Below are 22,033 nucleotides of genomic sequence, written 5' to 3' on the forward strand. Positions count from 1 at the left end.
CTATGATTATCATGAAGATCTCCAACCAGGAACGTAGCATTAGAAGGAGCATCAATAAAATCCCCACAGAGATCACGAAGACTGTAGCCCTCGATCCATCTACTCGTCCAGACATTAAGACGAGAGGACGAGCCAATCGTCCAAGCAATATTATTGTAAATAAGATCAGAGCCCCAGATTAAGCTTTTTAGAGCCCATGACGACGCTTGGGGAGCTTTCCATCGGTTCTGAAAAAGAGGATCATTTTGCATACCAAGCTTGGGACCAATAACTTTGCTAATAAGGCTTCCTGGAACACTTAAAATTCTCCAAGCAGACTTGGCAAGAAGGGCTTGGTTAAAACTTCCAATATTGCGAAGACCAAGACCCCCTTCTCCCACCGGCCTACTAAGGAAGTCTTTACTACACCAATGAATAGACTTATTAATTCTAGTTCCACTCCACCAAAAATGCACCATCAGAGACTGAAGCTTTGACGTTACACTTACCGGTATGCGAAATACCGATAGATAGAAAAGAGATAGTGAAGAAAGAACAGAACGAATAAGGGTCAATTTACCAGCCGAAGAAAGAAGAATGTTATTCCAAGAGGATAGCCTGCGCTTGGTTTTTTCAACAAGAAATTTAAATAGGTCCCTTTTAGAAGACCCAATACTCGTTGGTAGGCCAAGATAGTTGCCAAGGTCATGCTTAGGTACAAATTTGTACTCAGCTAAGCACTTCTTGACCGTCATCGATGAGCAATTCGGGTTTGAAAAGAATAGAGGACTTATCATTATTAATGCCTTGCCCCGAGGCAACACAATATTCATCGATAATGTTCATAAGAAAGTCCAAGTCCCCATAATCACCGCGAATAAAGAAGAGAGAATCATCCGCAAATAATAAATGGGATATCTCCGGTCCATTCTTGCAAATTTTGATACCCTTAATAAAGGTGTCATCCTGAGCGTATAGAATCATTTGAGAAAGAACTTCTGTGCAAAGCGCGAAAATATACGGAGATAAGGGATCACCTTGCCTAATCCCACAACGAGGTTCAAATTTTTCCATAGGTGCACCATTAATCAGAATATCATAAGTAACAGTTTCAATAGTACTCATAATAAGGTGAACCATAGAGCCCGGCAAGTTTAAACTGGAGAGCACCCCTCTAATGAAGTTCCAGTTAAGTCTATCATAAGCTTTACTCATATCAGCCTTAACCGCCATCAAACCCTCCTTACCATAATTCCTATGATTGATAACATGAGGAGTTTCTTGGGCAATGACAATATTATCCGCAATACTTCTATTTGGGACGAAAGCACTTTGGAATGGACCAACTAGATCATCCATGATCCCTTTTAATCTATTCGCAATGCATTTTGTAACAACTTTCATAATAACATTGCATAGACTAATCGGCCGAAAATCTCCAACTCTCTCCGGACAATATATGTGATCCACTTACTATATTTCACCCGCCACCCAAAAGCCTACCCCACTACAAACCCACCCTGGTGCCAATGAATGGTAGTTGGTATTCACCATGGTGGTGGTGATGTGGTGTAATAGCCAACAAATGGTGGTTTGGTGATATGATGAGTGTTATTTTCCAAATACGGGAAATATCATCAATTGGCCATAAAGAAGCGAATCAAACTCAACAAACTCAAGTAAAAAGCATGAGCATTGTAGTCTACATTGAAAAAATCATGAGCATAATCTGTAGTAGTTTGTACTCTGTACACTTGCAAAAATCAAAGTAGCACTACATTCTAGTCTTGGTTTCTTCACCTTTACTTTACCGATATGCAACAAAGCTCTATAGTCTGTACACTTGCAAAAATCATGAGCATAATAAACATTTAAACTACTTGATTCCTAATCTATCCTCGTATTGATTCACCCTTACTTTTAGGGCAGTAGTTATTGCGTAAGACCGTCTTACACTCATTACGTAAAAAAAAAATAACTCATTTATTAGCAATAAATGAACAACGTTTTTACAAAAGTGGACTGTCTCACGGTTTGAGACCATCTTATACTATAATTTCTGCTTCTAGGGATATGAAACAATATACACAGTTAAGAGATCATCAACACAAACATCTATCATCAAATTTGTGATTCGGATGCATCTGTCAGAATAATCAGCTTCAGCCACTCGAGTCGCGGACGTCGAAAAGTTCCAGGGAACCCCAGGTCTTGCCAACTTTGACTTTCGCTTGTAGAGGAACTGAAACAACATTTATATTTTTTAATTATGGGAACTGGAACAGATAATGCTCAAAAATGCAACTTAAGTCGAAAACTAACCTAGAAGAGAAAAGGCAGTCTCCATACACGTCTTCAGCAATAATGCTGCCTCCTTTATAACACCAGGTTCGACTTCCAAAACCAACTCGTCGTGCACCTGCACGGTTAAAAGGGCAAGATAGATAGCAACATCTTATAAGTTGCTCCATTTACGTTTGTTTTCAAATGGTTTTTTATGCAAACACATGCAGGTGGAGTAGCAATATTAACTGTCCACTAGTCAAACGGCTGCAAATTATAATAGATGAGGGTAAAACAGACCTCCAGGTGCCACAAAAAAGTCTTAATGTAGGACATGTAAGAAAATGGCTGAGTAAGGGACATGATTCAGCTAGTAAAACTAATGATGGATTATATATAATGGAGAGAGAAATTAGATGACAAGATATTTCCGGAATTAAAAAAAGAAGTCGATAGTTGCCTTGTCGGATGGAAATGAAAAAGAATATGAGGGTAGACCTGTAAAAGAATATTGCAGCGTCCCTTGAGCTTGGAAAACTTTGAAGCCAGTGAGTCAGCGGTATTATGTGCCCCAACTCCAGCAATGACGGAGTACATGTTGATCATCGCAATCTTGATTATATCAGCAGCGGAACCCTAAAACAGTAAGACAACTTAAAATTAGAAAAAAAAAAGTTTACATGAAGTACAATTGTAGTAGAAAGTTAAAAGGCGTACAACTAGTTTGGCACTTGATCCAAATGACTTGACCCGATACTCAATTTAGAATCGAACAAACAAGCAAAAATGACAAGAAACATATTGACCCGATCAAACCCAAAACCACCTGGCCTACAACAAGAGCCGACCCAAATGACACTAAAGTACTTGAAATAACTAACTTGAAAGTTGAAAATACACCTTAGAAGACGACTAGAAATGTCCCAACTCTCATGCCAATGAACGGACTAGTAACCACCTGACCAAATAGACCCAATCCGAACTAACATGTACGGATGTAACTCAAATGGCACAATAATAGTACACTCGAAAAAAAAAAAAAACTATTCGAAATGACCAGACATCCTGACCAGTACCCAACCTGAACTTGTTTGCCGGATTTATATACAAAATGTTACCTGGCAAATAGAATTCACTGCTTGTCTCTGGGCTTTAGCTTTCTCCTTGCTATTCCCAATTTTGATTTTAGATAAGAAGCGCTTTCTACCCTTTAGAGTCTGCACATACCTGCGCCACAAAAACATGAACAGAGATTTTCAGACATGTTGGCAAAGCATCTCTAATAGCTGTAAAGTGTGGACAATCATTTTACGAAAAAATGGTGTAAAAGTTGGTTTTACCCTCGTTGACGGCAAAATTCAACAGCTTCTTGAAGCCAAGACGCAACACCAGGGAACGAAGTTTTGAAACTGAGAATTTTTGCCTTAGCTTCATCGGCACTACAGTTCAACTGCTCAGCAAGAGTATTAGGACCCATACCATAGAGAATCCCATATACTAGTCGTTTGGTTTGATCACGCTCTTGGGAGCTCACGTCATTTTCTGACTTCCCCGTCCATCTAGATGCTATCATGGTAAAGACGTCACCTTGTGGATTACTGAGTAGTTCAATTAGAGAAGAATCCTTTGAGAAATGAGCCATCATCCTTAGTTCTATTTGAGAATAATCCGCAGCTAAAAGTAGCCAGTTCTCCTGGAATAAACATATAGTTATACTTTACCCCGTATCATAATCCAGCAGAAATTTTTTAGCGGAACGCCAAGGCCGAATTAACCCTAGAAAATAACCTGACGAATGGATAGGAACTCAAAAGAAAAATCAAATTCGACCGTACCAGGCACAAACTTACGGGGGATAAAACTGACCTGCTCCATCAGGACCACTTGGCCAAAACAATGACCCCACTGGAATGACTTGAAATGACTTATTTGAAATAACATCTATTTTTATCAACATATTAAACAACTGTTAGGTTTGTGCCTTGATTCTGTTAGTCACCGCTTCGAACGACTATGCGGGGGCCTCGCTCCCGAAACTTAAAACGGTATCCGTATCTGTTATTGGGCTAGGTCTGTCTTGGGCCTGATTAGGTTATTCTGTATTAGGTCTTAGAGAGTATTATATAACCTCTCTAAGCCTCTACCTAGTAGTAGTCATGCTTATCATACTGTCTGAATCTGTAATCTGAAAACTCCTCACATATCAATAAAACTCTCTCCCTTCTGCCCTGTGCACGTAACTAACACACCGTTAATGAACCACGTAAATTTGTGCATTTTGTCTTTTATTGTTCTTTATTTGTTCTTTCTTGTTTCTGTTATAACAACAACAAAACTAAACCATGAAAAACACGACTTAAAAAGAAGCAAATGACTTGAATCATAGCCACCCGGTCCGAAATGGCCCGATAATAACACACCTAAAACATACTTGAACCTGATATGACCCTACCCCAATCTATATGGCCCATTTACCTAGGACAGGCATTAATTACACACACATCAACTGAAGTAAGAAAGAGAGGCAGAGGGAAATGAATCAAAGAGTGCTCTTCACCTCTGTAGGAATGAAGAAGTCACGAGCATTGATCTTATAATGACTGGTATCCAAATCACACAGAGCGTCATTGTTTTGATACATCTTGAACTCAATCATATGTTCCACACACTGCAAAATTTCCATACACCAAGTTTCAAAATTTGACCTCTTCTTTGGCAAAAAAAAAAAAAAAAAAAAAACACGAAGGAAACTACTATATCAGCAAGAAAAATGATGGAAAACCTGTAGATTTGGTTCCTCCATGGAAAGCCTCCCTGTTGATGTCGATGTCTGCAACCAATGCCCATGCACTGTATACTTCTGGGTTTTCATAGATATTTTGGCCAAAGAGCATATTGAACCTAACGTACAATTCAGTAGCTTCGCTAAAGTCCGGTGCTCTTTAATTATTGGAACTATAGGATGTTCAAGCCTGTAGATTGCAACATAAGGTTGTTAAAAGGCATAAACTGGTTTTTCTCTGACATTCTAAGATCAGTGGAGTCAGACATCCACTATTCTTTGACATTGGAGTATGATGGAATGACGCAATATCACTCACAATCTTTATGAGTATCCTACACTGCAAAGTAACACTTAGTGGACACAATTCTCAATTTGACTCTCATTATGGATCATTTGAAAACAGCATCTTCATATATTCATGGGGAAAAGGTTCCGTACATTCGAGCTCCTTAGTCATAGCCACAAGCCTTTAGGCATTGGGTTAACATTACAGAATCCTGCTTTTTCTTTGAAATTAATGCTCCGGCTCCATTGTCGGGTGTACAAACCCTCAAAGTAATAGGAAATCAAAGCTCAGTAACAATGGACCTGCTTGAGGTACAACTCAGTTCAATAACTGAACCTACAAAGCATTTCAACTTCTTGTGACATAATTACTTCAATATCTAAGAAAAAGATAAGTCACTAACTACACCAAATATTTTTGCCAGGCAGTAGAGTAATCACTCTGATATGAGAAGACTACTACTTAGCAGTTAGCACTACAACCACCAACTTTTTGGGTAAAAGTTACCTGGTAAAACTCTTATAACAGTACGAATGAAACCTACATTACTTTGTCAATTCTCTTTGATTGCGTGTCGCGTGTCCGACACTTGGGAGTTTCCGACACGACACTTCGAAACTTCATTTTAGACCAAAAAGTTGGAAACGTCACGGATAATAACCCAACACCCTATCGTGTCCGATACTTGAAGCTGAGTCGAAGTAACATAGAATGAGACATGCCAATAAGTGAAGTATTGTATCTAAAAATTTAAGTTGAGGGGTGACCACATTCATTATGGAACAAGACAACTTTCATAGATAGCCCACAGATCCTATAAGATACCTTAACAACTCCAAACAATGCTTGTCGGTACTAATGTGCTGCTTCCCTTTGTCGTGTCCTTCAGGAACTGGGAGCTTCAAGTGCTCAAAGAGCACATTTGCAATATCTGCTGGCATGTGCATTGAAAATGTCATGCCAGCCAACTTAAAAGCTTCCTTTTCCAGAATCTTCAGCTTTTTGCTTAACAAATGTCGTGCCTTAAGACAACCTTCCATATCAACACCTATTCCCCTAACCTCCATGTCTGCTAGGACGTGGACCTGCAGAAAAGAAAAGGATGAGAAACTGATTTAAAGCAGATAGACAATTTGAACTGTACCAATGGCCAGAGTCATAACGATAACACTGCATCTTCCAACTATTAAATATATCAGCAAGAGAGGCCTTCAGGGAGCACACAGCACTTATGACTTTATACTACTTACAAATGAGAAGAAACTATGGAGAACAATAGAACATAGTATGACAGAAAAGAAACGCAATTTATATGAAACAATAAGATAAACAGATTTGAATGTATCTTTCAAAGCATTCTCAAAGTGCATTACAAGATGGACAGAGCATACAACAGCAATGTTAACCTAGTGACTAGGGTTCCCGCTGATGTCAGGGTGGGGGAGGGCCGGAGGGAACATCTATGTTGAAAACATAAAGAGTGTTTCCGGACGAGCCATGATAAAATGGCGTCGAGAATTGCATTGAATGACGGCTACTTCACAATAAAAAGATGCACCATTGGAAATGAAAACAAGTTGAATAAAACAAATTCATATAATATTACAGAACTTGAGACGGATTCAGCTGTACGAGACAATGTTCATTTTCAATATGCACATTACATAAAGAGAGTACATAATAATATCCAGCAAAAAAAAAACGATGGCGGAGAATATCAGGATCTATTTAGTGCATGCTACAACACAATCACAAGGATTTAACTTTCATATAAAACATACCAAAGGAAGTTCAATGCTCAAAAGTGCTTCAACTAGTTCCTCGGAAATAAGTAACTTCCAAAGAACACCATGTAAGGCTCGCGTTTGTGCAACACGGCGGCAGCAACCATTGTGAGCAGCTCTCCGCATTTGATTTTTCCACCTTCCACTTTGATTGGCAGATGCTGCAGCCTCACTTGACACACGCTTTTTAACTTCCTGTTTAGTAGAGGATACAGATTAGAAAAGCAGACTGTTATGGATAATGCATTCACCATAGAGTAATTGAGATTGTGAGTGTAGACCTTTCAGCCTTTCAGGTGCAACAGTGTTGCTGATAGCATAAAGACAGAAAGTTTATATATCATTATGCTGTTGGCAAAGATGATTTAGAGTTAAGTGGGCACCAAGTTAATGAGTACTTGCAAAACTTGTGTGTTTTGACAAATCTAGACGACAATGATTATCATATTCCTGAGAGGTCTCAAACATGGGTGCCTATCTAAATGTCAGCCTCAGCTGTTTCACAAAAGATATTTCAGAATTTTCGCTTCGAATGAAGTATCCAAATGTGGTACTGGTTTTCGAGTAAACAGTGTCAAACATGGGTAGATGAGGTATTGGCGTATGGTAATGAGTTGGAGCAAGATACGTTAAAAAATCAGAATTTCAAGATTCGATATAGAAATTACCAAGTTTAATGAACAAAAGAAGGGTGTAATATAGAAAGAGTACACTCAGTACAGCATCAAACGCCAAATAACTGTTTCAATAGTGAATTGCAAGAGCAATTACCTTCTCCAAACTTGGAATAGAGCTTCTCTCATCATCAGGCCAAAGAATCCATGACACAATGCACATGTCAATGCCTTCTTGCACAATAAGAACAGGCAACTTGTACAATGTGCCGTCAACAAGTTCAATGCCAGCATTCTTTAACCTCTGACTTAAACTTACTCTATGTATGGGAAGAACAGCATTTCTCAACACCTGAACTTGAACTTTCAAATTCCAACTGAATTTTCGAACATCGCCACTGCCCAATATTTTACCAACCCTATTCCATCGGGAGTTCACTGTTGATAACATGATATTTGCACCAACTGAGTTTGTTTTTCCAGGAGATTCATTTTCGCATGAGTCAATATTGCTGTTCTTCTCAGATAATAACAAAATCTTCGCAAGATTTACATAATAAACTGGTGAATTCTCCCAACAAATGGCAATGCCATGTACTTCATATGCAACATTAGAATTCCCTTCAGAATGTTTGTTAAAGTGAAGATCAAAATAGAACTCTCTGACAGATTCCCAAAGACTCATGAAAGCATCCAAATCAGTAGCACACGCTATATTAATGGGACCCTTCTCATTCAAATTTGGTATATTGGCAAAAGAGGCATTTTTTCCCTCCCATCTCTGTTCTTCCTTATTTGTAATCTCAACACCAGGCAACACATTTTCTCCCTTTCCCATAGTTGAGGATCCCATACCCATATCTAAACCTTTTTCTGCTTGCCTCTTACTAAGTGTTCCCAAGCTACTAGCTGCATTTTTATCAGGTCTCTCAGCATAAGCATCTAGCAGTCGAGCATCATCCTGTTTTTTGGGTAACTCGGCAGATATAAGTTTTGCCGGGCTTACATGAGTAGAAATTCTGACATCATTTTCTCTTAGTGAGGGAGGCGACTCTTTCTCCCTAACGGAACCACTGGTGGTTGGAGATAAAAAGGGAAGAGAGAGGTCAGGGACATTCATTCCAAGAGATTGAAAAGCCGAGAATGCTGCAGCTCTTGCCTCTTCGGCTTTATCAAGGACTATCTTTCTTGCACCATTCTTAATCTTCTTTGCTATTCCCAACTGAACACGCCTTTGTGCTAGATCTTCAGAATCATTATCAATTTTTCAGATCCGGTGATTTAATTAAGCAGATAACAGGACTATATAAAAAAAAAGGATTTAAAAAATAGTTCATTAAATTAAAAATTAAAATTTTCATTAATGATAACCTATTGAAGCATGCGAATTTCAATCAGCTTAGGATATGGCCGAGGTTTGCAAACGGAAGACTAGGTCCTCTTGTCTATACATACAATAAAACTAAGGAATGGAAATTGAAACACAACACCTTCAGAAAAGATTCAAGTGCCTAAAACTGATATCACTGTATATGCAATAATGCAACGAGTAAGTAGCCAGGTAGGCTTTCAAATGGACTTTCAGCAAACCTTCATTTGTTTGTGCCAATATAAAAACAGCGCTCTAGTTCCAAAATCATGTGAGAACGATTAACAAGAACTGTCATAAGGAAGCATTATAAAAGGAAGTAATACAAACAAAAGCTAGAACGAGAAACAGAAAAGCGGAATGACAAAAAAACGAAAGGGAAAACAAGAGTAGACAATACTTTCTTTACCCCGTTTATATTATTCTTTTTTAACTTTGATGGTCAAACGAATAAACGATACAACCTTTGACCCATGTACCATAAAATATCTACAACTTTAATGATATTTTGAATTAAATTGTTTTGATAAATCAAACATGACAAATTATTGTTGTAGCTCTATATTTGCATTAAATAATGATCAAAGTTAATATTACGTATCCACCAAAGTCAAATGAGGACAATTAACTTGGATGGAGGTAATATCAAAGTTGATAAGACAAAGAGAAAGAGAAACAGGAGAAAAGAATCCACGGTATATAATAGTATAAACATAAGAAGAACGAAAACACAATAGGAATGAAGAAAAATGCAAAATGAGTAAGTGAAAAAGAAATCTAAAGAAACAGACCGACCTAAGAACTAAAACATCCAAATTATACTGGATCGGTTCCAACTCCAAACAGTGAGCAAGTAACCTTCAAACTAGTCAGAATCAGTCGTCAACCTAAACAAAACTAAATAGAACTTTTACCTTGAGTAGTCCATGATGAAGACTCGAACAGAGCCTTCACTATTTCATTAACAGACGCTTCGGCAATCGCCAGAGGGGTACGCAATCCAGACTTATATAATGCTCTTGCCCGAGAACCCTGAAAACCGCAACTTTTTTTAAGTAATGTTATAAGGAGAAAAGACAGCAGATCTATCTTAGTTATGATAGAGACATAGCAAAAAGCCTGTTGAAAACACAGACCAGAACACAGAGCCATGTCAAAATACACACCTTGACATAAGGAATAGTAGTAAGCTCAACTATCTCTGCTCGCACTCCAAAAGAAACACGATTTTGGAATTTGGCAACCAACCCTTCTAGATCATGCCAACCAAGTCTCTCACAAAATACAGAAACCATAGATGCAAATCTTCCAGCATTCTCTTGTAAAGCTTGAACCAATCCCCGAGCGACTTTAAAAGCTTCACACACTTGACCGACTGGCAGTTCCTGTGATCAACAATAGAAAACACACATTTAATAAGTGAACTATGTTTGTTCTAATTAAAAAGAACGTTACGATAAGTCTGCCAACCAAGGGTACTAAAAAAGGAAGAGAGTGGAAATATCCATGGGGAAGAAAATTGGTATACTACCCTTAGACAACTTTCATCACAAAGAAGAATACCTTCCTTTTTTCCCTAAGTGTACGCACCAAGTCCAATGAAAGCATGTGAACAGTAACATTATTTGCAAGTAATGCAACAGCTGATGAGATTGTGAAGAAAACTGCATGCAAAAATACAATACCTGCACTAAACGCGACAAAATAAGGGCAACATAAAATCGCCGGCACACACGGAGAGACTGGTCATCAGAAAGAGTGCTGCTTCTTGAAACCCCAAGTTGGCTATCTATTCGGCTATGCAGGCCTTTCAAATCATTCCTCAACCGATTTGCAGCACGTACTGGTGCACCATGAGCCATTCGCATCAAAAAAGGTTCAACAACTCCAACACGGTTACCCACTGACTGCATAACAAAAAGGTTAACAACATAACATGTACGCATAGTACTTTTTAAAATGGAATTCAAATGGAAATAACACCTAAAAGAAATGTAACAGTACCTGATCTATGGAGGGCAACTCCATAAATCTTTCATAAAATAGTTCCCAATCTGGCTCAACTTCAACATTAATGGGTGTTGCTAAATAAACTAAATGCAAATCAGATGCTAGCACAAATCCTTCCCTTGCACGTGAAAGATCATCCAAAACAATCTGCAAGAGAGAGAGAGAGAGGAAATCCTAAAAATTAAACAAAGGAGAGTGCACGTCAAAAGGAACATAATAAAGCCAATAATAAAGCAATGAAGACTAATGATTGCCCGAACTCCTACGTCAAATTATAGAGCATCCTTCTTGAGTTTATCCTCAACATAAATCACTAAATGATCCCTAAAGGTAATAAAATCATTAAAATGTTATAAGCATAAAAAGTAGATAAAATACATACAAGTGATTCTTCCGGAGAAAGAGAACTTCCAAAAGATGCTCGTCCCAAAGGAGTGGTACTGTACAACTTGGTATCGTCATTCCACTCCAGAAATTTTCTATGGCATAACCATTTAAGAGAATCTTGTGCTGATTTTACCACATCTTCAAACGGCTTTGTAGAATTGAGGAGTGTGCACCTCACATAACGATGAATATCATTAGCAGTTTGAACAATACCACTAGCCACAACTTCCAAGATTGCATGAGTCATTCCATTTTTGTCTTCCGAAAGACAAGATTGCAATGGTGGGCAACAGTCGTTCAGGAGAGCCTTTATTCTTTTGACCTCTTCAGGTTTACATATAAGCACCTGCCCAAAGTCCAATGATTCATAAGACAGATGAAATCAGTCATAAACTACAGGGTAGAGCATTTACATAACTGTCAACAGGATAGCCATACCTATGAAGTTCCAACTTCTTAGATAATAGTCATAATACGTCACCAGAGGGCTATTATAATAAAAGTCCCTCTATACTATAATAATTCAAAACATGCAGTTTTTAAATGACATTGAAATGACTAACAAATCACCATAATAGTTTAAGGAGAGAGGCACACCAAGCCGATGAGGAACAAGATGTGAAGAAGAAGGCACATAGTTTTTGAAAACAAATTCGTATTTTCAAAATAATAACCATGCGATGATACCTTTTTTGAGATTTAAAAAAGGCTAACATGTGCTATAGGGCAAGATAGAAAAAGTAGGAAAAAAACATTGTTGTGCACATTACTTGCTATGCGTAAGGCGCATGGAAGGCCCCAAGGGGTTTTGGCTACTGCCTCACTGAGCCTTGAACTTAATCACGGTCGAGGCATGCTTTTTTAAACCAAGATCACTATAATTACCAAATTAGTGAGCTCTAGAGAGAGAGAGAGAGAGCATATAACATACACTTTCTCCTTTTTCGTCGATTCCAGTACGACCAGCCCTACCAGCCATTTGTCTGTACCTAGTACCATCAAGAAAATCGCGACCAATCTTGGGTTGTCGAAAAATTACTCTTCTAGCAGGCAAATTAACACCAGCAGCCAAAGTAGACGTAGCAGTTAATATACGAACTAACCCTTTACGATAGCAAGTTTCAATTATCTCCCTCTCTTCCACCTGTACAGAGAAATACATGGTTACTTAGCACAAAGGAAAAGGGTTGGGTTTTAGCAGCATGCAAAAATTCAACCAGTTAATGTTCTGCAGTTTCTACTGAGTACCAACATAGAAAAACAAATGGAAATACTCATAAACAGGTGAATCCAAAATAAGTAGGCCACAATTGAACTACAACAATTATTCTAAGCTGTACTGTGTACCGTGAGGCCAGCATGATGATAGGCAACACCAGAAGGAAGGGTTTGCTCAAGCACAGGATCTAAGCCAGCGGGACATCTACGCAAGGCATCAATGGCTGAGGAAACATCAGTAAATTCACTTTGTTCATCCTGGATTTTTGCTGAAAACTTCTTGAGATACATTGATATATGCCTAGCAGTAGATTCACATCCTTTCCGACTTGAACAAAAAATAAGTACAGAATGACCGTCTTGAACAATCTACAGAAGGAAAAAGGAAAGAAAAGAAAGAAAAAACACACGTTACAGTTTCTTATACATAAATAATATGTACAAATAAGCTTGACCAGATGTTAGGCGTACATACCTCATTGCATAACTGCACGACGTGATCTGGATCTTTGCCACCAAGATCTGCCGATTTAGGAATTGTTCTAATTACTTCCATCTTTTTGTCATATATACTATTACCCACTTTAACATACTCCTCCAAAGGAACAGGTCGAAACTCGGTCTGGTATAATGCTGCCTACAAAAATGTGAGAATGCAACGGCAAACAATTAGATGGAAGAAAGACACTAACAATATCCAGCCAAAACACCAATTGGAGTTATGAACATTGAAATTAATTATGACAACTACAGCGATGCCTGCTTCTGAAAAGCGCGTGTTACAAATTGCAACAATATTCAGGTAGCATACTAGCATAACCTTTTCATTGCTTCTGTCACGCCATGTGTATGGTGTTAACCTTTAATACAACCTCAAAAATAGGAGATTTCTGGGGATTGAACAAAAAAATTGAAAAAAATGTTTTTTTCTGGTGGGAGAAGGGTATCAATATCACCACATGGCATCTGTTACTGCAGAAGAGAAACTTTATTGTATTATATTATATTGCCCCTATAACAGCCACAGTTTCTGTGGCCAATATCAATAGCAGCAACCACTACTAGTAACTAGTAAGTAATGCATATGACTTACATGGAGCCAATCAGCTACTGCTGCCACATTTGGCATTGTAGCACTCATCCCAACGATCTGCAGACCACGAGCTACATCGGACTTGCCACTACTTGTAGATGAACTATCACCACTGGATGTATCACCATTACCTTCGCCAGCTGCGTAACGAAGCTTTGTCAATAGAAGCTCTAAGAGATAACCTCTATTGGGATCAGCAACCTAACAGAAAGAAACACTCTTCAGGGTTAAGGATAGAGAAGATAAACATGCCATATGTAAATTAAAATTTAAAGGCAATCAGATTGTCAACCATGTGCAGCTCATCAATAACAATTATTCCAACTTCAGACAATCTATCTTCCTCCAGCAATCTGTTCACCAGGGAGTTGGCCTTCTCTATCGTACAGACAGCTACAGATGTATCTTTTGGGAGTGTTCCACCACCTTGGTTTCCGTAATAGCTACGAACATGCTTTCCAAGAGGTTCTAAAAGGCCATCCAAATGTTCTGCCTGGGAAAAAAATCATTATTCAAAAGACACAGGGCAAACCAATGTTGCATAGTTCAGTGATCAATTTGGTTTGATGAATCAGTTCGAGTTTGTAGAAAGCTACCTACATGGAATAGTTTCAATTATAAAGAACTTTGGCAACCTAGTTCACAAATTAACTCCATTCCAGTACGGGATTATCAGTTCAAAGATAGGATGATCGAATGCCGAACCATGCAACTGTGAGGAAAACACATTCGGTGATGCACAGTAGACAGAAAGCTAGATAAAGGAGCTGAGAATGACCTTTTCAACACAAATTGAAACATAAGGCAGTACAAGAAGAGCCATTTTCCCAGACTCTATGACGCGGCGCAACATCAGGATTTCAGCAACAAAACTCTTGCCAGCACTGTTGCAGGAGTAAAAAGATAACTACAAATGTGCACATGAGTTAATTGATGCTAATAATTACGAAAATTAAAAACATGGTTGCATTAGGTAAAGGTCAGGTAGCGGCCAAAGCGAATGTTAGGAAAACCAAAAAAATCATAAATTCTTAACAAGGCAAGAAACCATCTAGGATTAACTATATGTGGCTTTGTCACCTATGTGAGAGCAAGTTCCAAAAGGTGAACTCATTGTAAGAGGAGCAAGGACAAAGCCGACAAACTTTCTGAGCAGGCCAGCAGGGTGACAAACTGCGCAGAATCATATTCACAGAGTTGAACCCTAATATAGCTTGGAAACCTTGCAACAGGGGTCATATATTTTTCCATGTTTTCTTTGATATATACCACTCACCAGCTAAACTACATTGCAGTGTGCATTTTATGGTATGTACCTTGTAGAAGCACAATATACAAGATTTCTCTTCTGCAAAACCCCATCAACTTGGAGACAATCAACCTAAAGCATGCAGCAGATGGATGAGAAGGCGTACTTAAAGTTGTGCGAATGAAATTTACAAAAAAAAATTAGTATACAAAATGTTACAAAAGCATACAGGCCAAGAAACAAATTTAAGGTCTGAATGGAAGCTTTCCATAAGATCACAATCAAAGCAAAGGAAACATAAGCAACTTATACCTGCCAAGGGTACAGTTTTGCAATTCCTCTGCGTTTATAAATGTTGCAAATAGAAGGGGGAAGCCAATTGCTGAGGTCTAACCGATCTTCTAAAGGCATAGAACTTGACGGAGTACCGGCTCCATGAGGGCTACTAGAAGGTACAGAGTTTGAGTAAACCCTATCCAGTGAGTTAGAAATTAACTTCGTATGGTCCGTTGTTGTATGTACTGAAACTTCAACAGCAGGCAGAACAGCACTCCTAGTAACCACCCTTTCATCCGCAAAAATACATTTTGAGTTCTCACTACCAGTTTTACAGTCATCAATGTTGACTGAAAAACAACGTGCCTCCAAGTTTTTTGCTTCACATGAAAAGTCAAAATGTTTTACGGGAAATGGAGATGCTTCTTTATCTTGTGATGAATGATTCAATGCCTTAACATCCTCCTTTGAGCTTCCTTTACTAAAATTGTGGGAGCTTCCTCCATCTGGTATCGTGCCAATGCCTGCAACTTCGTCAGCCTGAACGTCATTCTTATCCTTTTGAGCAAACAACCCATCAGCAACTTGAATGGCCTCATTCCAGAACTCTTCTCCTGGCGAAAATATTGAATTTCCACGAGTCGAAATGGGAGTTTCACGAGGAATAGAGTTTCTACGCAATGGAGCAGGCGTACAACAGTCAACTGCCAATGCATTTGAGTTAGCTATGATACTGCATTTTCTTAAGCTCCCTAGCTGCTCAAAAAAATAATTGCAAAGTTAGATAACAAAACAAAAAGAATAATAACCAAATAGTTAACACTGAATCTTTTTTTTCTAAAACAATGTTAAAAGATTAAAAACAAATTGCAAAATGGCGTCGTATAAAAATATTTAGCAAAACAGGGGCCGCGTAGGGGTCTGAAATTTGAAATATGGGTATGGGGGATGAACGAGCTGGTTCGGCTGGCATGTTTTTAAAAATCCACTGGAAATTTTATGACATATACTTCCTCCGCTCGGTTTCATGCCATACGTTTGCTTAATATATGTGAGGTGTATTTTAATGAAACGTATGGATTCAAACCGAACAGAGAAGTACATTTTAATGCATAAGTTATCATCAAATGCGTTCTGGCTCACTGGCAGAGACGCTGGTTTGTGATGTGAAGGTCTCGTATTCAGATATTGCCACACTCCATATTCAGTAAACAAATTTTACACACAGGAACGCTTAAAACAATCAATAAAAGCGCACTTAAAATGCACACCCTATAATAAATGATTTGATTAAAGTTAAAATGATTTAAAAAAAAAAAAAAGCTTCGCCAATAGTTTGTGAGGGTTGTCATTGGAGAGAATGAGAGATCCAAATCTTTTAATAGTCCTTGAAAAATTACGATAAAGCGCATAGAGAAATGAGAATGACTTATTTTGTGAATTTTTTTTTGTTTTTCTGAAGTAACATATTGTGAAAAGGAGTATATCTTACAAACAAACAAAAAAGTCCATTAGAAATACAGTAGCCTAACTGGCCTGTTCCTTACTGCATATCCAGCTTTCGAATTCCCGAACCTACGTGGACCCTATTTTGGTAAATACTTGTGAGTTTTGATACAGCGTCATTTTACTAATTTTCTATTTTTGAACATTATTTTAGATTTTAGATAAACATTCGTCAAACACTAAAAAGATTACATCCGTGTAAAGCTTACTTCTTTAGAAGAGGTGGCAATTTTCTCTGTCTTCTCAGCGACAGAGCTACATGGAGCAATAAAAGATGTCCTTTTATCACAGTTAGGTGTCTGAGGTTCTGGCTGTGAGTTTTGTTGATCGCCAGTACAGTGTCTTTTTGTGGCTCTTATTTCTTCAGAAACAAGCCCTGAGGGACTCCCTTGCCTTTTGTGTTCATTTGGTTTTTGCTCCTTTGTGGAATCTGAACGTAGCGAACTTCATACAAAGCACAGCAGAAGAATATGAAAATTAAACCCCAGTATAGTCTCATTGCACATAAATCAAGACCGCACTTTAAAACAAGCCTACAACAAGAACGTAAAACAAAAAATTTCCACAGGAAAGAAGCTAAGAAATCAAAACCACAAGGATAAATCATCAAACATTAGATTTAACACAAAAGCTTATATCAGACGGGTTTACATACAACATCAACCAATTAACCCCATAGTTAAGTGAGCAATATACAAGCATTAAGATTGATCTTACATGTAACACCATCTCATAATAGTGACCGATCACTTTGATTGCAAACAAGATACCCCTATACAAAGTATGATGATTTAATTACCTGCAAAACAAGGACGTGAAATCCATGGCAAACCGTTTGATCTCCGCTTTACGTGGGTCAAGAGGCGGGTCTGAATCATCTATTCTATCAGCTCCAACACCATCACTCTCGGCCTCAATCCTAACTCCCGGAACAACACCAGATGAACCCAAATCCCGCGAAATCTCTTGCTTCGACAAAATGGGTTGATTAACTTCATTATTAGCAGACACATCAATATCCAATGACAAGTTCCTTCGAACTCCCCCTTGCCCAATTGATGAACCATCATTCTGTGAAGTCACTAAGAAGCTATCCAACGACCCTTTTGCACTCGGTGATGATTCTTTTACGGTCTTTGGCGATAAAGCCCGCCGCTTTTTCGATGTGAAGAACTGTATAATCAACCCAATTAATTAAAATTCACAAATTTGGGCATCAACTACTTACAATTAAAAAGCTCTAATCTTGGAAAATAAATTGAAGCAACAAAATTGAAATGTATGCGTCAATTATGAAGAACCCAAATTGAATTGAATCCTAATAATGTAAATGACGGAGAATTGAGTAATAAAAAGTAGAGGGTGAGGAAAACCTGATCAATGCGAGCGCGAGGAGGACTGGAATCCATGGAATTGACGGGGAATGTAGGGTTTAATCGGAACCCTAATTGGGAAAATTATTGCCGGGAAAAGGAGTGAGATACAGTGATGAGGAGAAGTGATTGAAGATGTTCAAAGTTTAAAATGGGGAAAAGACCGCCATGTGTTTTACCAACACTAAGGTGTCTTCTTTTGAGTTCATAAAACCCAATGTGGACTTCGGATCGGAATCTCCCTACAAGTAGAATAAAATTTCTCATTAGTTTTTCCTTCAAAAGGAATTTAGCTAAACTAGTTTTTGAATCCGTGCAATGCACGGGTGACAACGGAAAGAATTATTATTAAAATTAAAGACTTATTTATTTATTTTTGTTTAGTAAATAACTAAATATTAGAAAATTTTACTTGACTTACCCATATACACTTTTGATAACTTTATGTTGCTTAATTTTATTCGAAGTACTCTGGGTTTTTTTTCTCGACTTTTTAAATTATGAGAAGTGAAATCTAAAAAATTGATATAAAATTATTGCTGATTTCGTAAACATGTTTATTTACGCAACATATATTTAGTTCTACTCGTTTTTGTACTTTTTATTTTTTATCATATTATCCCTCTTGTTTATTCTCCTCCTAATTGTCTACCTTCTCTCTCGTTTTCTCTCTCACCCACCATCGCCTGGAAGCAGCTTTCGCCATCACCCCATCACTAACCGACTACCTCGAGATCCACCAGCAGAACCTCCACCACGACCACAGTGATGACCACATACACCCAACACATTAGACCACGACGTCCCTCTTAACCCCCATCTCAAGAGGCCACTACAACTAACCACCTTCCTTGCAATTCATATCATACGTCCTCGAACTACCCTACCTCATATTGCGTCCTCCACCTCATCTCTTATGTCCCGTACCTCCAGCATAATCACCATCCTGACCCCACCCCATGTGTGACCCCTAGCCCTTCTCATAATAATCTTATGTGACTCCCCCCTCCCCCCCCCCCCCCCATCATTACCCACCCATCGCGGCCCCTAACCCTTCTCATAATAATTTTCAATTTTAAATATGCCAATTTTTCATGCTTATGATACTTTACACTCATATGAACTATAGGTTTCAGCTCTAATATAATATATACTATGATATATGATCAATGAAATTAAATGTTCTAAACAAATTTCGTAACTGTTATTAAAATGTTAATGTTCATATATTAGGTGTGAAATAATGATATGCTTAAATATACAGAGTAACGATCTAAATTAAATTGACCAAACTTAAATGTAATTAGCCTAAACTCTTTAGTCTGATCTTTATCTGCTAAAAATATTCATTCTTAGGTTTTAAATAATTATTTTGTTAGTCAATTTATAACCCTTTTCTAATTAGTATTTCCTTTACCAGTCGTAAACCTTTTTGTTTTTTTTTCTCCATTTACGTACCTCAAATCTATTTTCATTATTTATATTTTGGCACTAATAAACAAATCTATTTCCATTTACGTACCTCAAATCTATTTTCCACTTACGTACCTCAAATCTATCTTCTATTATAAGTAAGATTATTCACAAATAGGATTATACACCCAGTTGTATATATAAGCATTGTACAACCAAGGTATAAGAATCCGAGTTTATATATATTTTTTTCTAAGCTAATTCAAAGTTCATATTTTTAATGCGTAATGGAAGAATTCAGATACTTTCTAATTAAGCTCATATTCTTTAACATAAAGTCCGGATACTTTATTACAAATCTCAGCTTCTACACCATACAACTGGTTGTATAGTCCAAGAATTGAAGATTATTAATCTGATCTTAAGTTTCTATAATTTCAATTATCACATTATTAAATGGCCTAATCATCTTGTAATTTAATTTCCTCCTAAAATAACGCAAAGAGTATATTATTTATGGTGAAAATTCAAAGATTTAATAAATCACACATTTAAAATAGCATATTCTGCAAATATTAGTCGGAATCTTTTAGGAAATAATGCGATTTATATAATTATGGCAATCAGTTTAAAATCCCGTAATTTAAGTGAGATCTTTTTTTTTAAACTCACCAGAGGATTCTAACCTTAATTAATTAGTCGAATTTAAAACTTAATTGATATATTAGTCATTATACGGAATGTTTTAGGAAATAATGTGAAATTATGTAATTATGGCAATCAGTTTTAAATCCCGTAATTTAAGCGAGATCTTTTATTTTTTAAACTGACCGGAGGATTCTAACCTTAATTAGTTGAATTTAATACTTAATTAGTCAAATTTAAGTCAATCAATCAAAATGTTATATTCTTTAAAAGATATTCTAAAATTATTCTAATATCCCAACTGACAAATATCCTTCCCAATTAATTTGTTTTTCTTTTTATTTTTAAGAATTAATTAGTCAAATTTCATGTCTTGTATACAGCAAAATAACTCTAAAAGATCATTCAAAATCACTAAAAAGAGAAGAGTCTTCAACTGATGTCAAATAGTGTGCGTTGGTATAGCTATCTTTGCTTTTGATTAGATAAGGGAAATGCTTGATTAAGTTAGGTTATGTAAAATTTCGTTTTATAAATTTTGATCATATATACGGATTATTATAAATACAGATTTCTATTGTATTAACGATGAGAAATGTAAAGTTTGACATATAAAACGTAATAAACTTATAAAGAGAATCAATTTTACCGATAATTTAGGGTACATTTATTAAAAGTTGGAATTAATTTTCTCTATAATTTTTTAAGATTAGAAATTATGATATTTATAATAGTTCCAAAATCTCTATGAGAATACGTCGTTGATGCAGGGAGAACAAAAATGGAAATTATATTAGAGATATTTATAGGCTTGTATGTCATTTAATTGATTCAAATAATTTTTTTTGAACAATTGATTCAAATTTTTTAAAGTGCATGTTTTTTAATTTTGGAAAGTGAATATATAATGACATCAGATTAGGTAGCACAATAATTTTAGGGTGGTGCTCATTCATGGACGCAAATTACTCTTTCAAGTACAACTTTGACTCTTTTGCCCTTCTCATTTTCACCTCTCAGTCTCATTTACACTCTCTCTACCCATCTGCCACCGCTGGCTGATTCCCTCAACCAGTACCGCACACAACGTAAGCACTAGCCCTACCATTATCAGTCGTTCAACCACTGTTGCCTCACGTCGACCGTCGATCGTGCAACCACCCGCCACCCATCACCGTCCCACTCCACTGCAATTCCAGAACCCCCATAAACCACCCGCCACCCGTACAAGTATGGCGCACAATACCGCACAAATTATACCTGCTAATCTACTATATTGGACGAGCATCTAAGTAATGTATGATGAGTTGTCTTATTAGTTGATTCAATTATTACTTTAGTCTTTGATGATTGGTACATAATGATTAACGCAACTAGTGAACCCTAATTTTCCCAAATCCTAATTCAATTAACTTCTATTTAACTTGAAACAACGAAAATTAATGGTTAATTATTGAAGTTAGAACAATTATTTGATCAATTGGAGAATTTAGATTCATAATTTAATAATTTTATGAAGATTTAATTAATTTTGAGAGGAAGAGGAATTTGCTGTTTGGTTTTTAGAAGAAGGATAAGGTAAGTCAATATTATGGCAAAAAGTACATGAAAGAGTAAAATTCGTACATGAATGAGCAACCACGTAATTTTATTGTGAGACCGTCTCTTATTGTGATTGTACCTGTTATATTAATTTTCATACAATATTTACTTTGAATTGTATATGGTAGCACAATAATTTTATTGTGAGACCGTCTCTTAAT

The 22,033-nt window shown here is 37.1% G+C and overlaps 1 protein-coding gene across 1 annotated transcript; it reads right to left on the bottom strand.

Moving 5' to 3' along the window:
• Positions 1-1,946: 1,946 nt before the first annotated feature.
• On the bottom strand, positions 1,947-18,443 carry LOC141612209 (helicase and polymerase-containing protein TEBICHI). Its single transcript, XM_074430935.1, has 26 exons — positions 18,213-18,443; positions 17,639-18,012; positions 17,049-17,283; positions 15,370-16,089; positions 15,125-15,189; positions 14,587-14,692; positions 14,101-14,301; positions 13,809-14,009; positions 13,191-13,352; positions 12,845-13,084; positions 12,429-12,641; positions 11,493-11,843; positions 11,105-11,257; positions 10,786-11,007; positions 10,267-10,485; positions 10,015-10,132; positions 7,889-8,976; positions 7,115-7,312; positions 6,159-6,418; positions 5,045-5,234; positions 4,820-4,930; positions 3,603-3,955; positions 3,381-3,489; positions 2,761-2,898; positions 2,302-2,398; positions 1,947-2,221 (listed from the first exon to the last, which is right to left on the bottom strand). Exons 1-26 carry the CDS (start codon positions 18,246-18,248, stop codon positions 2,142-2,144), a joined length of 6,240 nt encoding a protein of 2,079 aa, XP_074287036.1. The 5' UTR covers positions 18,249-18,443; the 3' UTR covers positions 1,947-2,141.
• Between the last annotated feature and the right edge of the window lie 3,590 nt (positions 18,444-22,033).

Source organism: Silene latifolia, chromosome 11, assembly GCF_048544455.1.
Source record: "Silene latifolia isolate original U9 population chromosome 11, ASM4854445v1, whole genome shotgun sequence".
NCBI classification, from domain to species: Eukaryota; Viridiplantae; Streptophyta; class Magnoliopsida; order Caryophyllales; family Caryophyllaceae; genus Silene; species Silene latifolia.